The sequence below is a fragment of the Cricetulus griseus genome, chromosome 2 (assembly GCF_003668045.3).
Source record: "Cricetulus griseus strain 17A/GY chromosome 2, alternate assembly CriGri-PICRH-1.0, whole genome shotgun sequence".
Lineage (NCBI taxonomy): Eukaryota > Metazoa > Chordata > Mammalia > Rodentia > Cricetidae > Cricetulus > Cricetulus griseus.
In genome coordinates this window covers 379474912-379488878 of record NC_048595.1, presented here as the reverse complement: position 1 = coordinate 379488878, position 13967 = coordinate 379474912, and the positions used below count along the sequence as shown (strand labels likewise).

The 13967-nt window shown below is 51.7% G+C and overlaps 2 protein-coding genes across 2 annotated transcripts; one reads left to right on the top strand and one right to left on the bottom strand.

Moving 5' to 3' along the window:
• Positions 1 to 117: 117 nt before the first annotated feature.
• Pheta2 (PH domain containing endocytic trafficking adaptor 2) lies at positions 118 to 1260 on the bottom strand. Its single transcript, XM_035440789.1, has one exon. It carries the CDS (start codon positions 1041 to 1043, stop codon positions 264 to 266), a length of 780 nt encoding a protein of 259 aa, XP_035296680.1. The 5' UTR covers positions 1044 to 1260; the 3' UTR covers positions 118 to 263.
• A 4011-nt stretch (positions 1261 to 5271) lies between these two features.
• On the top strand, positions 5272 to 13591 carry Naga (alpha-N-acetylgalactosaminidase). The gene is made up of 10 exons (XM_027404122.2): positions 5272 to 5464; positions 5877 to 5958; positions 6643 to 6778; positions 7369 to 7540; positions 8292 to 8469; positions 8713 to 8807; positions 9396 to 9557; positions 10820 to 11017; positions 12305 to 12448; positions 12926 to 13591. Exons 2-10 carry the CDS (start codon positions 5943 to 5945, stop codon positions 13070 to 13072), a joined length of 1248 nt encoding a protein of 415 aa, XP_027259923.1. The 5' UTR covers positions 5272 to 5464; positions 5877 to 5942; the 3' UTR covers positions 13073 to 13591.
• Positions 13592 to 13967: the final 376 nt, after the last annotated feature.

Genomic DNA, 13967 nt, shown 5'->3' with positions numbered 1-13967 from the left:
AGCCCTCTTCCTGCATTATGGTATGTTCCCATCAGCCACCTGGCCTTTCTAGGCCTTAGAAAATAGGTTGGAAGTCATGATTCCTCAGTTTACTCCAGGCAGAGGGGAGGACTGGAAGTTAGAGAAAGTCTACAGAGCAGGAGGGACGGACACACACACACACACACCAACCAATCTGGGAAATGAGTAAACATTTAACTCTTGAAGTAGTGACCCTGACATCCCAACCAGCAGGACAGGGCCACTGCTCAGAGGGCCCTAGTTCAGGGCCTACTCTGTTGCTTGCTCTCTGGCTGGCTCCCCTTGGCCCTTTGCTGCCATCCTCGCCTCAGCTCCGTGATCTCTTTCCCATACCAGTCATGCAAGGTGGAGAAACAGGAGGTCTCAGGGGACACAGGGCTCTGTCCCCTGCTTAGAAGGAGGCTGGCAGGACCCTGTAACCCCCACTCAGTCAAATCCCGACCTACTGGCCTGCTCCCCCTTTCTTCCACAGAACCATTGGAGTTTCGGTCCCTGGGGAAAAGGTGGCCATTCTCAGGGCCTGGAGCCCGTCGGTCAGGAGCCTGAGGCTTATTGCATCCAGTAACAGATTTCTGGAACACACAGCGATGCAAGGCCAGGCTCTGACGGGCATCCTGCAACTGGCTCTCCAGTTCTCGTACCACAAGTCGCATGTAGCCAAAGCTGGCTCGGGACAGTGCCTTCACCCAGGCCTCCTGGGCAACTTGCCCATCTGCTGCCAGCAGGTGTGGGCGAACTCCAGGGGCATCAAAGCGAATGGCAAAGGCAAATTCCTCAGGCACAGGAGCCTCAGCCAGCTCTACCGTGCAGCCCTCCAGTACCACCAGGCTCAGAGGGGCCCGACTTTCTTTACTTTCAAAAGAGAATAGCAGGTTGCCCTTGAGAACAAACCAGTATCTTCGGCCAGCACCACTGGGAGTAGGTGGGGTCCCTGGTCCTCCCCAAGTACGAAGGAAGCCAGTGTGGTCCGCTGGAGAATCACTCAGAGCATAGTGGGCCACACTTCTCTTGTTCAGCTTCATGGCTCCCACAAGAACACTGAGCTAGAGAGATGGTAGCACCTGGAGGAAAGAACCCAGGCTCAGAAGACATGCAGCCTCATCCTGTGGCTCCTATTAACTGTGTCCCTGAAGCTCTCAGACTTCATCTGTGATAGACTGACTCGTCTTCCTTGCTGGTCATCTCAAAGGTCATGTAAGGGTCACCAAAAACAAAAAACAAAAACCACTGGATATCACAAATCTGTAACAGAAAAGACAATACTTGTGTCAGAAGAATAAGTATGGCAGGACATTTAGCCAGGCCATTATGTGCACGCCTTTAATCCCAGCACTTGGGAAGCAGAGGCAGGTGGATCTCTGAGTTCCAGGCCAGCCTGGTCTATAGATTGAATTCCAAAAGGCTACACAGAGAAACCCAGTCTCAAAAAAAAAAAAAAAAAAAATGGCAGGACATTGACAGGGAGGTTTTTGTTTGTTTGCTTGTTTTAAAACAGGGTCTCATGTAGTCCAGGCTGCTTTCTAACTCACTATGTATCCAAAGATGCTCTTGAGCTGATCCTACTGTCCTCTGCCTCCCCAGTCCTGGGACTGCAGGCCTGCAGCCATGCTCAGGATCCCATGGTCTCCCTGGGCCCCTACCAGCCTCTCAGTGGTGACCAGCCCACCTTAAAAAGAACCTGTGATTTCAGAGTCAGATGGAAGCAAGGGAAGGGCCAGCCAGTGAGGGGTCAAAGGAGACCTGCCCTGTAAACTCCAGTGGCACTGGGAGCACTGAAGACATACCCACCAAATTATGGTGTTCCAATCCTGTAGGGCGGCTGCACCAGCAAGGATGACATAGTGAAGGAGAAGCAGCTCTCACGCATTCTAGGTAGGGCCTTGTTAGTGACACACTTATCAGAAGAGCCTACAGAGTGGGCAGAGTGGCCTCTTATCTAACCACACAGAACAGACAGAGGGTTCCCAGGAAGCCTGCAAAACAGTTCTCAAAGAATGTGAGAAATGCTGTTGTAACTTTAAGGCCCAGTGAAAGGGCAGCCTCCTGCAGGAAGCTCTGCCACGGTTTTAATGCCCCACTCACCCCCAGGGCAACTGAACTTCCCTCTGAGTCTTGGCCCACTGTCTCTCCATTGTAACTATGGGCCCTAGGTAGGTCAGATAAGGGCCAGCCAAGGCTTTCCCTTGTAGCACTTGTTAACACAGTATCTCAGAAACCTCTCCTGATCACTGTTGTACCCAAAGTGGTTTGTTCTAAGGTCAACTGGCCAGCAGTCCTCCATTTCTGACTATGTCCCTTTTGTTCCCCACCCCACCCCACCCCCGCCATGTTTCATTTGTCACTGTCCCCATTTGCAGGATGCCTAGGGTAGCTTAAGCTTGATTGCCCAGTAACCTCCAATAATCAGCCCTGTGCAGATTTGCTGAATTCGTGGGAATACATCAGTGCGCAAAACTAGGTCCCTGTCCTTCTGAAGTCTACTTCACAGCAGGAGAGACACGCAGTAAGCAAATACAATTAAATAAATAAATAATCAAGTAGTGAGTGATGAAATCGGAGCCAGTATGCTAGAGGGGAAGAGAAGGGCTCCAAAGAGAAGGAAGCAGGCCCTGAATAGAGGAAGACCGTTCTAGCCACAGCCCTTCGTGGGCCCCACCGAGGGGCCGAGAGCCTGGAATTGAGGCCTCTTCCCTGGGGCCGCCCTGCGGGTGTCTGGATCCCGGGATCCCTCCCGGGCTCTCCAGCCACGTCCACAGCCACGCCCTCCGGGTCACCTCCTCCCGGAGCCTGCACTCACCTCCAGAACCCGAGCCTGGTTCGTCGGGTGTGATGCGATCGCCCCCTGCTCCGGACCCACACCTCCGCCCGGGCCGCGAACGTGGCTGCGGGAGTCGGGAGACCCCGCCCGGGAGGCTCGTGTTACCGCCCCGGCCTCTCCCCGCCCAGTACCCACCAGGCCTTGGGATCTGCAAAGTTGCCTCGGCACGCACATCGGAGGGAAACTGAGGCCCTCTGGTTGGGGACCTGACTGAGCTGCAGGACTTGTCGATGAAGGGTGGCCTCGAACCCCGATCCCAACCTAGACTACGCACAGGCCTCCAGCTCACCACCGAAGGAGAATTCGATGTTCTTTTTTTTTCCCAAAAAGTTCCCCCTTACCACCCAGCCAGTCCCACCTCACCTGGCAGAGCCAAGCCAGGCAATCCATCGGATAAGGCACTTCCTAGGGCAAACTCCTACAAAACCTTCCAAGCTTCTCAACCAAGAGATGGGTCATCCCCATCTCTGCCTCTAGAAAGTGGCCATTACAGCTTCTATCACAAGCCAGTGCGGGTCTGCAGTCCACTTGTGGTCCCAAGGCTCTACCTGGAGTTTGCCCATCCAAAGGCTTGCAGGGAAGACTGCAAGAAAGCACTAAGGTGGGATTCCCAGAAGCCCTGAACCCAAATGCATTCAAATGCCTGCCCAGAATTTGTGGGTTCCCACCTCAACCTCTGCTTTGCAGTTTCTGAAACCCAGAAGGCCCTTCCTTCTCACCCTACCCCCACCACTAGCCTCAGAGCTCCTTGACATTTAGGTCTTAGCTGTGAGGTTCCCTCCCTGACCTCACAATAACGAAAAAGAAGCATACCCTACACCCTGCTTTGACCGCTGGATTTTTTTTTTGTGGGGTGTGGTGGATGTTTGTTATTGTTGTTGTTAACTAACTTTTTTTCAGTTAATAGTATCATCTAGAGTGAATATGTTACAAGGTGAAGATCCCTGGGAAATAGAGCATGGGTTTCTGAGGGTGGGGAGTTTGGGGTTTGAATAGAATGGTAGAATAGACCTCACTTGGACAAATAATTAAGGGAAATGAGGGTGTCAGCATTCCAGGCAGAGAGGAGAGCTAGTCCAAAGGCCAACAGAGGGCTGCTGTGTTTGAAGAACTCCAAGGAGGGCAATGAGGAAGGTGACAGCAGGAGATGGGGCCAAAAGGTAGAGGGTGCAGTTTAGGAAAGCCATTTCTCCAAACTAAGAGAGTAGACAAACATAGGCTTGAGAGAGGAGTGACCAGGGCTGGGTTGGTTGGGTTCTCTGTAGGTTATTTTATGTGAATGAGTGTTTTGCCTGCATGTATGTATGTATGCACCATGTGCGTGCCTGGTGGCCTCAGAGTTCAGAAGAGAGTGTCAGATCCCCTGGAACTGGAGTAGGAATGGTTGTGAGCCACCATGTGAGTCTAGACACCCGAACCCCTGTCCTCTGCAAAAGCAACCAGTGTTCTTAATCACTGAGTCATCTCTCCACAGAGTTGGGTTTTCAAGGTTTGCCTTGGCTGCTGTGGAGAAAGTAACCTTAGATGGAAGCAGGCCATTGGGGGTTCTGTGAATCATCCAGAGCCCAGCCTTGCAGTGTGAGGTGAGGGGTGAAGTTTGAAAGTTGAGACCACAGGATTTTTGGAGAATTGCTTGTGAAGGCTGAGGAAAAGAGAGGGTAGAATGTACTGAGCATAGTCTGGCGTTGGTGGCGCATGCCTTTAATCCCAGCACTCGGGAGGCAGAGGCAGGAGGATCTCTGTGAGTTCAAGGCCAGCCTGGTCTCCAGAGCGAGTGCCAGGATAGGCTCCAAAGCTACACAGAGAAAACCAAAAAAATAAATAAATAAAAAATAAAAAATGTACTGAGCATTGGGCTGTGGCATAGAGAAGTTTGCCATTATCTGAGATGTGGAAAATTCCGTTACGGGCCGGTTATGATTACTACCATAAGTGTGAAGGCATCCAGAAATAGCATTTGGCACCAGCATATGTTCAATAAATAATTGAATGTGTGAATGAATGAATTTGGGGAGTGGGTGGTTGAAGAACCCCTTGGATGACATATGGAGGAGGGGACAGTCTCCTAACCTTTCAAGGTCTGAAATCCTACCTAGCCTCTTCACTATAGTTTTGGGGTTTTTTTTGAGCAGTTAAGGGCAGGTTTCTGGGCTGTCCCTTTCGCCCTCAGTAGGGCGAAATTCACTGCACTGCCACTTAGTGAATGCAAGTATTGCGGGCCACCACCCGCGCCCCCTGGGTCGGAGCACAGGGGAGGACACCTGCCAGACTCCCGCTGCGTAGCCGAGCACAGGGTCCCAGAGCCGATTCCCACGGGGTCGCGCCTCGGGAGCGCGCAGAACGCTACTTTTAAATGGGCGGAGCTTATGGAGGCTGGGCGCTGGGGCATAGAGGGAGGGCACGGCGTTGCTAGGGGATTCTGATTGGTTGCTCCGGAAGGGTTGCCCCGCGATGCCCCGCCTCCCGGGTCGCAATAGGTACTCGCAGCAGCGGCTGGGGGCTCCCGAAGGTAAACGCACGGGGCACTGAGCGAGCGAGAGAGTAAGGATCAAGGAGAACCCTGGACCTGGGATCTTTGAGGGTCGAAGCCGAGAACCCGGATTCCACACGGGGATCCGGAGCCTGGTAGGGCCCAACGCCTCCCTTCTTCCTGGACTTCCTGGAACCAGTTGCTGCCGCTTTCGGGCACTGGTCTGGCAAAAAGACGACGTCCTAGACCTCCTGTAGTTCTAAAGGAAGAGCCCAGACTCCGGGAATTGATGGTCGGGGCGGGGGGGGGGGGGGGAGTGACAACAATGAAAGCGACTTGGTACCACAACTGTCCTAAAACTCACTATGTAGACAAGGTTATTCTTCAACTGAGTGCTGGGATTAAAGGTGTGTGCCATACCATCCCCTTTTTTAGGCAGGGTCTTCCTATGTAACCCTGGTTGGCCTGAAACTCAAAGAAATCCCCCTGCCTTTACCTCCCGAGTGCCAGGATTAAAGGCGGGCGCCACTATGCCAGGTGAGATATTTAGCATTTTGTCTTCCACAGTTCAACATAAAAAGCTGATTAGAGCAAAGAAGATTCGGTTGGGTCCTGCTAATCGACTCCAAGGCAATGCTGCGGAAGACAGGTACTCTCAACCTACTGGGGGTGGCTTTCGAAGGAGAACTGTAGAGGGGAAAGCTCCAGGCCTCTGATACTTACTCTTCCTCCTTGATGTGGGTATGTGAGGGAGAAGTGTTCCTCTCCTCTTCTTGGAGCTGGGCCAGGAAAAGCAAGGAGATGTTCCCCACCCAAGAACCGGTTCTGCTCCAAAGAAGAGCACTTACTTTCTCAGCCCTTTTCCAGTGTAGAGGCCCTATCTTATGGGTTACCAGCCTGCCATAGCAGACCTGTAAAGTGGGTACAGTAACTTACATGGAAGGAAACTGAAGTCCAAGAGGGAAGGACTCACATAGGTGAGCAGCTGGGTATGAGTCTGAGGTTTTAAGAGCCCCAATGCCTCAGAAACCGAGTCTGTGCACAATGTACTGTTACCCTGTGTAGGGAGAGAAGGAGGCATCTGGACTCACATATATCACATGACTTCAGGGGTCAGTTCTGTTGATTCTCAGCCTGTGACAACAGCAAGTGGGTAGCCTAGCTTTTTAAACAGGTTACCTTGCACATGAAGGCTGAGATGACTCTAACCTGAACTGGGTAGTTTTGGTTCCCCCCGGGCTATGCAGGGTGAAGTAATCACTAAGAGGGCCTTCAAGGGTGCCTTGATGACAAGAGCCACTTACCGACAAGCCACTGTCCACCTCCCCCTCAGTGTTCTTACTGGTCCTGGTGGCCCAGGTGCTGATGCTGGAGAATGGGCTCCTTCGAACACCACCCATGGGCTGGCTGGCCTGGGAACGTTTCCGCTGTAACATTAATTGTGACCAGGACCCAAAGAACTGTATCAGGTGAGTAACATCTGCACACACAGGGCAATAGAATGAGGGCAGGGAGTGCAAGGTCAGAATTGCCAAGCCTAGAGAGACTGCAAGCTGTTCCCTGACCTATGTGGGGCCTCAATGGGTAGGGACCTTGAGGTGGACCTGGCCCCTGAGGTAACTGAAAAGAGATAAAAGGCCAGATAGGCCCCACATGCTTCTTCCCTTGGCCTAGTCCTGCCCTTTGGCCTAGGGGCCAGAACTACCCCTTTCATCCCACCCTGATGCAATCTTGGAATGTCATTTTCTCTTTTTGTTTGACCTAGCCCTCAGCAGATAACAGAGGCATGATTTTATTTTTCTTTTTGTTGTTTTGAGACAGGGTTTCTCGTTGTAGCCATGGCTGCACTAGACCTAGCTCTGTAGACCAGGCTGGCCTCGAACTAACGGGAAATCTGACTGCCTCTGCCTCCTGAGTGCTGGGACTAAAAACATGCACCACAACCCATCCAGCTAGAGGCACAATTTTTATAGCCAGAGTTCATACTCAGAGCAGAGGAAAGAGCAGTAGTGAGGGTCAGCCTGGGCTACTAAGCAACCATCCTCCTATCCCTTGCTAGTGAACGGCTCTTCATGGAAATGGCTGACCGACTAGCCCAGGATGGATGGCGAGACCTGGGTTATGTGTACCTCAACATCGATGACTGCTGGATTGGTGGGCGTGATTCCAAAGGCCGCCTGGTGCCTGATCCCAAGCGCTTCCCTCATGGGATTGCCTTCCTAGCTGACTATGTGAGTCCCCCTCCAGCCCCCACCCTGTAGTATGATGGCCACACCTCTCCCTCCTATGTGCCTGAGGCTATTAGCAGTCTCCAGTGAGAACTGAGTATAATGGTGGAAACTGAAAAATGAACACCTACTTTTGCTCTAATGAGGTGGGAGTCAGAAAGGAGCATTAGCAAAAAGAAAGATCCCCTGGGGTAGGCATTAGGTTGAATTGATCCAAGAGTTAAGGCAGTAAAAGGCCTCAAGGCAAGAGATAGCTGGAGGAAAATGGCCACAGCTGACCTGTCTTTCAGTCAGTGGGAGCCACTGAGGGTTTCTGTTTTATTTCATTGAGACAGAGTCTTGTGTAGCCCAGGATGACCTCCAATACTCTGTACCTGAAGATAACTTTAAACTTCTGGTGCTAGCTGGATGTAGTGGTGTATGCCTTTAGTCCTATGCTCCAGAGGCAGGCAGTTCTCTGAGTTCAAAGTCAGCCTAGTCTACAGAGTTTCCAAGACAGCCAGGGCTACACACAGAGATCTTGTCTCAAACAAACAAAAATGTTTGATGCTCTGGTGTTTAGGTGCATGCCACGATGCACAGTTTATGCAGTGCTTAGGACTAGAACCCAGGGTTTCGTGCATGTTAGGCAAGCACTCTGCCAGCTGAGCAATACCCACAGCCCTGGGCCATTGAAAGTTTTAATGGGTCCTGTCAAGATATGCCTATGAAGAGGGTCTCACTGGAGCTACATATGTCTCTTCAACCCCCACAGGCTCATTCCCTAGGTCTGAAGCTAGGCATCTATGAGGACATGGGCAAAATGACCTGCATGGGTTACCCCGGCACCACTCTAGACAAAATAGAGCTGGATGCTGGAACCTTTGCTGAATGGAAGGTGGACATGCTGAAGCTGGATGGCTGTTTCTCCACTTCCAAAGAGCGTGCAGTGGGTGAGTTCATGCCTGGCTGGACTGTCAAATGGAGAGAAGGCAGCAGCTGTGGAGCTCAGTTTGCCTGTACCCAGCGGTGGTAGTTTTCCCAAATCCCTCACCCCTGCTTGCGGCTCCTAAGCAAGCAATGGCACCATAGCTACATAGGCTTGGCACCCAGAAAGTAAATCTTTAGGTACAGGGAGGCGAACTTCCTAGACTGTCCTGTGTGCCTGCTCAGTCACCAAATTGGGGTTTCTGCAGGGTATCCCAAGATGGCTGCTGCCCTGAATGCCACAGGCCGTCCCATCGCCTTTTCTTGCAGCTGGCCAGCCTATGAAGGGGGCCTACCCCCCAAGGTAAGCCATTCTGTGTACCTGCCTGCCACAGCTTCTCACTCCCAGGCCCCATCACCTCCTATGCGCCAGGCCAAAGGCAGACTGCCACCATAGCCAGAGTTGCTCTCATCATAGTTAGCCAACATACCCATTTGTAAGTGTCTAGAGACCAGGTCATTGAACCATAGAGGAGGCATCATCCAGCTCATCAGGTATGTAATTGGTGTTAGCATCCAAGACAGGCAAGCAAGGCACAGACACAATGTTCAGCAAGTGATCAGAATCCTGGATGGTTCCACATGGGTCAGAAGACCCAGAAGGATGCTGAGGCCAGGCAGAGCTTAGACCTCCAAACCTGAAGGAGGCAAGTGGTAGCACTGTCACCAAAGAAATGCACATCATGCCTGTGGCACATCGTGGAAAGGGTGTTGTGTACATGGAGGGAAGGCTTGGGCAGCCCCTGAATGGAGCCACCTTCCGAGACTACACACCCCTGAAGACCCATTCTCTGCCTCATTCCAAGCCTCCATCTGCTAGCATCCCCAGCTGGTAGGTGGCCCCTGGGTGTCAGGGTAACTGGTGCTGGCTCCTGCCTTTCCCAACATCCAGGTGAACTACACTCTGATTGCCAACATCTGTAATCTCTGGCGCAACTTCGACGATATTCAGGACTCCTGGAGGAGTGTGCTCTCCATTGTGGACTGGTTTGTGAAATACCAGGACATATTGCAGCCAGTGGCGGGTCCTGGACACTGGAACGACCCAGACATGGTACCAACATGGAAGGGGAGGTCTCTAGCCCCGCCCTCTGTACCACCCGTGCAAGCCCTACAACCCACCACTCTGTGCTCTCTTCCTTATAGGATAGTGGTCCTCAACCTTCCTAATGTTTCGACCCTTTAATACAGTTCCTCATGTTGTGGTGAGCCCCAACCATAAAATTATTTTGTTGCTACTTCATAACTAATTTTGCTACTGTTATGAATTGTAAATATCTGATATGTGACCCCTGGGGTCAGGACCCACAGATTGAGAACCATTGTTCTAGGTAGGGCCTAGAACAACACAACTGTGTGCCTGGACTGGTTGTGTTGGGGTTTTCTAGGCCCCTCCCTGCCCCCCCTCTTACATCAGAATGTTCAAGAGCATAGTCCGGAAATGCCCATTGTTAAGCACCTCCCAGGACATTCTGAAGCCTCAAAGAGCTCTGAGAGCCCATCTATAGCATGCAGCCAGCTTTCCCTCTCTGCTTCTGGCTCCTTTGATGCTGTACCCTCTCACCCTGCAAAGCCTCCAGTCCTGCCCCACCCCTTCTCCTGTCACTGCTGGGCCCCCACCTTGCTTCTAGTCCTTGTCCTTTGTTTTTTTGTTTTTTTTTTTTCTTTGTTTGTTTTTCGAGACAGGGTTTCTCTGTGGCTTTTGGAGGCTGTCTTGCAACTAGGTCTTGTAGACCAGGCTGTTCTCGAACTCACAGAGATCTGCCTACCTCTGCCTCCCGAGTGCTGAGATTAAAGGGGTGCGCCACCACTGCCCGGTAGTCCTTGTCCTTTGGATCTCAGCCATAGCCCTGGTGACTTACACAAACAATGACAATGAAGAGGCAGGAGGAGGGCCAGCCTGGAGAGCAGAGCTCACCTGCCTTGGAACTCCTGCCCCAGCTCTCAACTTCATCTGGCCAGTTCCTTATGCGCTCGCTCGTTCTCTCTCTCTCTCTCTCTCTCTCTCTCTCTCTCTCTCTCTCTCTCTCTCTCTCCTTAGCAAGCACTCTACACTGAGCTATATACTCACCCTTTCTATATTGTTTCCTTGTATTAACCTGCATCCCCCCACTCACAAGACTGTCACCCCTTCTGCACAGGGGAAGCTGATGCTAGATGGGATATGACTTGCTGCCACAGTACCCCTGGGCTGTGCTAAGCTAGATCCCCACATGTACAGGCCTTCACCCCAATTCCTGTCTGCTCTTGCCTTGGCCACGTTTGGCAAAGGCCCTGAGGAGGCCCTCACTGATTGCTCCTTTCCTCTGTCCCCAGCTACTCATCGGGAACTACGGCCTCAGCTTTGAGGAGTCCAGGGCACAGATGGCCCTTTGGACAGTGCTAGCAGCCCCCCTCTTCATGTCCACAGACCTTCGTACCATCTCCCCCCAGAACATAGACATTCTTCAGAATCCACTTATGATCAAGATCAATCAGGATCGATTAGGCATCCAGGGACGCAGGATCTTCAAGGTACTGGAATGGAGTGAGGAGAAGAGGAGGCTTAAGGAACTGGGCTCCCCTGAGAACAGTGGAGCTGGGACTGGGTCTCCCTCCTGGTGGCATGGGTTTAGGGATGCTGCTTTGAGCTGCTGGCTTCTTGCCTGGGTCAGAACAGGACAGCTGAGTCAGAGTGGGGATGCATGACAGGAGCACAGGGGATCAGTGAGTCACAGTGGCTGCATGCAGGTGATGTCTTGCAGAAAATGAGTACTTTTCTCCAGAGTTTTTTCCAGATTGTTTTAGCCAAAGACACTGTTGCTACTGCCGGTATCTACTATACACTGTTGGTACTGCGGGTGTCTACAGTATAGTATGACTACTGCCAGTATCTACTGTACACTGTTGCTACTGCTAGTGTCTACTGTATACTGCTGCTACTGCTAGTGTCTACTGTATACTGTTGCTACTGGGAGTGTCTACTGTATACTGTTGCTACCGACAGTGTCTTCTGTTTATTGAGCACCACTTGCCTCTTCCAGGGCACTCAGGGTTCAATTCCCAGAATGCATGTGGTGTGCTTAACTCCAATTCCAGTAATCTGACACCCTGCATTGTACCCGTGCAGTAAATTTACATACATGCAGACAAAACACTCTATATACATATAAGTATAATAATAATCTTTAAAAAAGAAGCTAGGTGGTGGTGGTGCATGCTTTTAATACCAGCACTCAGGAGGCAAAGGCAGGCATAGATCTCTGAATTCAAGGCCAGCCTGGATTACAGAGCGAGTTCCAGGACAGCCAGGACTGTTATATAGACAAACCTTGTCTGGGAAAAACAAAAACAAAACAAAAAGCCAGAAGGCATTTGCTGAATTAGTGATGTCCCAAGGAGATAGTCCCTGCCAGAGATGCCAATGGTGGGGCTGGGCCTGAGGATTGCTCTGTACAATGAAGCATTCTCACTACATTGAGGCCAGCTGCATGCCTTCCCCCATGAGTGTTGGTTGTTCCCTCTTAATAGTGTCCCCAACTGCAGCCCTGGAATTGTCTTGGCAGCGCTCATATGGTGTGCCCCCAGTTCTTTGTGTCTGTACCTCTTGTCATCCTGTGCAGGGCCTGGCACAGAATTAAGTTAGCATCTGCTGAGTCAGGAACGAAAGGAGAGAAAAGTGTAGATGCTAGATGGCTCAAGTCTGCGACAGAGCAGTGGGCTGGAGATAAGGACAGAGCTTGTGGGGAGGGTATGGAAGGCAGGGAAGTCAGGGCCAAACTGAACATGGGACTCCATCCAGTGGTTCTCTCTTGTGCCTAGAGTAAATCCCAAATTGAGGTGTTCAAGCGGCATCTGTCTAATGGGGCGAGTGCCCTGGTCTACTTCAGCCGCAGGACAGACATGCCTTACCACTTCCATTGCTCCCTCTTGGAACTGAACTATCCCAAATCCAGAGTGTATGAGGTAAGTGCCCTGTCACCTGCAGTCCCTGGCCCAGCCTTCTGGCATCCGGATGGCCCTGGCTCACACATGGTTTCCCCTATGCCTTTGAGCCCTAGAAAGTGCCCGCAAGGGATAGAGGTGCAGTGGGAGGTACCAAGCAAGGGCTGGTGCTATTCTCTGCACTGTTGTTTCCAGCCATGTGGATAGAGCTGCTGGGTATGAATGAGCACCCTTGACGTCCCAAGCTGGTCCTCACTCACTGGTCAGCTTTTGCGCCATTGTCCTTACAGTTGTCCACAGGGTGGGGCTTTTTCTGTTGTCTGAACATCTGTCAACCTTGCTAATAAGTGATTGGGACACTCTTACTGGGGTGTACTGGAGGCCTAGCACAGGCAGGCTCAAGTATAGGCTTCTTCTAGGCCTTCTGAGGAGTGGGTCTCTGTAGAGCTGTTCTCGTGTTAGCCTTGACAGTGATGTGCACCTACCTCCCCAATACAGGGCCAGAATGTCTTCACGGGGGATGTCATCAGTGGCCTCAAGAGTGAAAGCAACTTCACCGTGATCATCAATCCTTCGGGGGTTGTGATGTGGTACCTATATCCTATCAAGAACCAGGGGTTTTCCAAACAGATGTCCCAGTTGTGAGGACCCAAGAATGACAGGCTATGACAGCCCCACTGAGCCTGGACCACAGAAGCCTTGGCATGCCAAGGATGTGGTAGGGCTCTGTCCTTCCCAGGCTGCTCGGTGATGTGACCCCATCATACCCAAAGTGCATTTGCAGGGCCAGTTTTCATGCCCTGCCGGAGCAGGGGCTCTCTTTGGAAACTAATCTTGGCAGTTTGCTGTGGCCTTCAGGCCTCTGCCTCCACAGCTCTGCAGATACTGATGAACAACTTGGCAGCCTCCTGAGCCCCCACAGGCAGGGCACTGATGCCTATCAGACTCTAGCCTCTGACTTTGCTGACTTAGTAATCAGGATTTAGAATTCTTTTTGAATTAAAAGTAGAGATCTGACTCCGTGCCAGGAGCTCTCACAAATCATGTGATTGGCCTTCCTACTGGAGAAGGCCTTTGCAGTTGACACCCTGGGGAATGAGGGATGGATTGGAGACCTTAGCTCCCTTAGGTCACCAATAAAGCTGTTTTTTAATTGTTCTCTAATTAAGAAGTGGTATTATGGACTTGGGGCCAAGGAGTTGGGTGGGGGTTGGGTGAGGGACTTTGGGTGGCACTACCCAGATGCTGGCTTTGAGTCTCATCCCACATGGAAGATGTATAGCACCTTCTGGTCCTTCCCGTTTTCCAGATTCTTTTTCCTGCATTTTCTACTTCCTGGAGATGCCAGGCTTGCCTGCAAACAGATCCGTCCCTGGTGTGCCTAACACTGGTGTGGCGGTGGCAGCGTAGTCAGGTGGACTGGCAATGTGCTGACGCCCTACAGCATAAGCTCTGCCCAGCACTGTCCCTTTGTCCCCCTAATCCCCAACCCGGTGGCTCTGCCACCCCCACTTTTTTATCTCCCAGTCTAGCAGCAGAA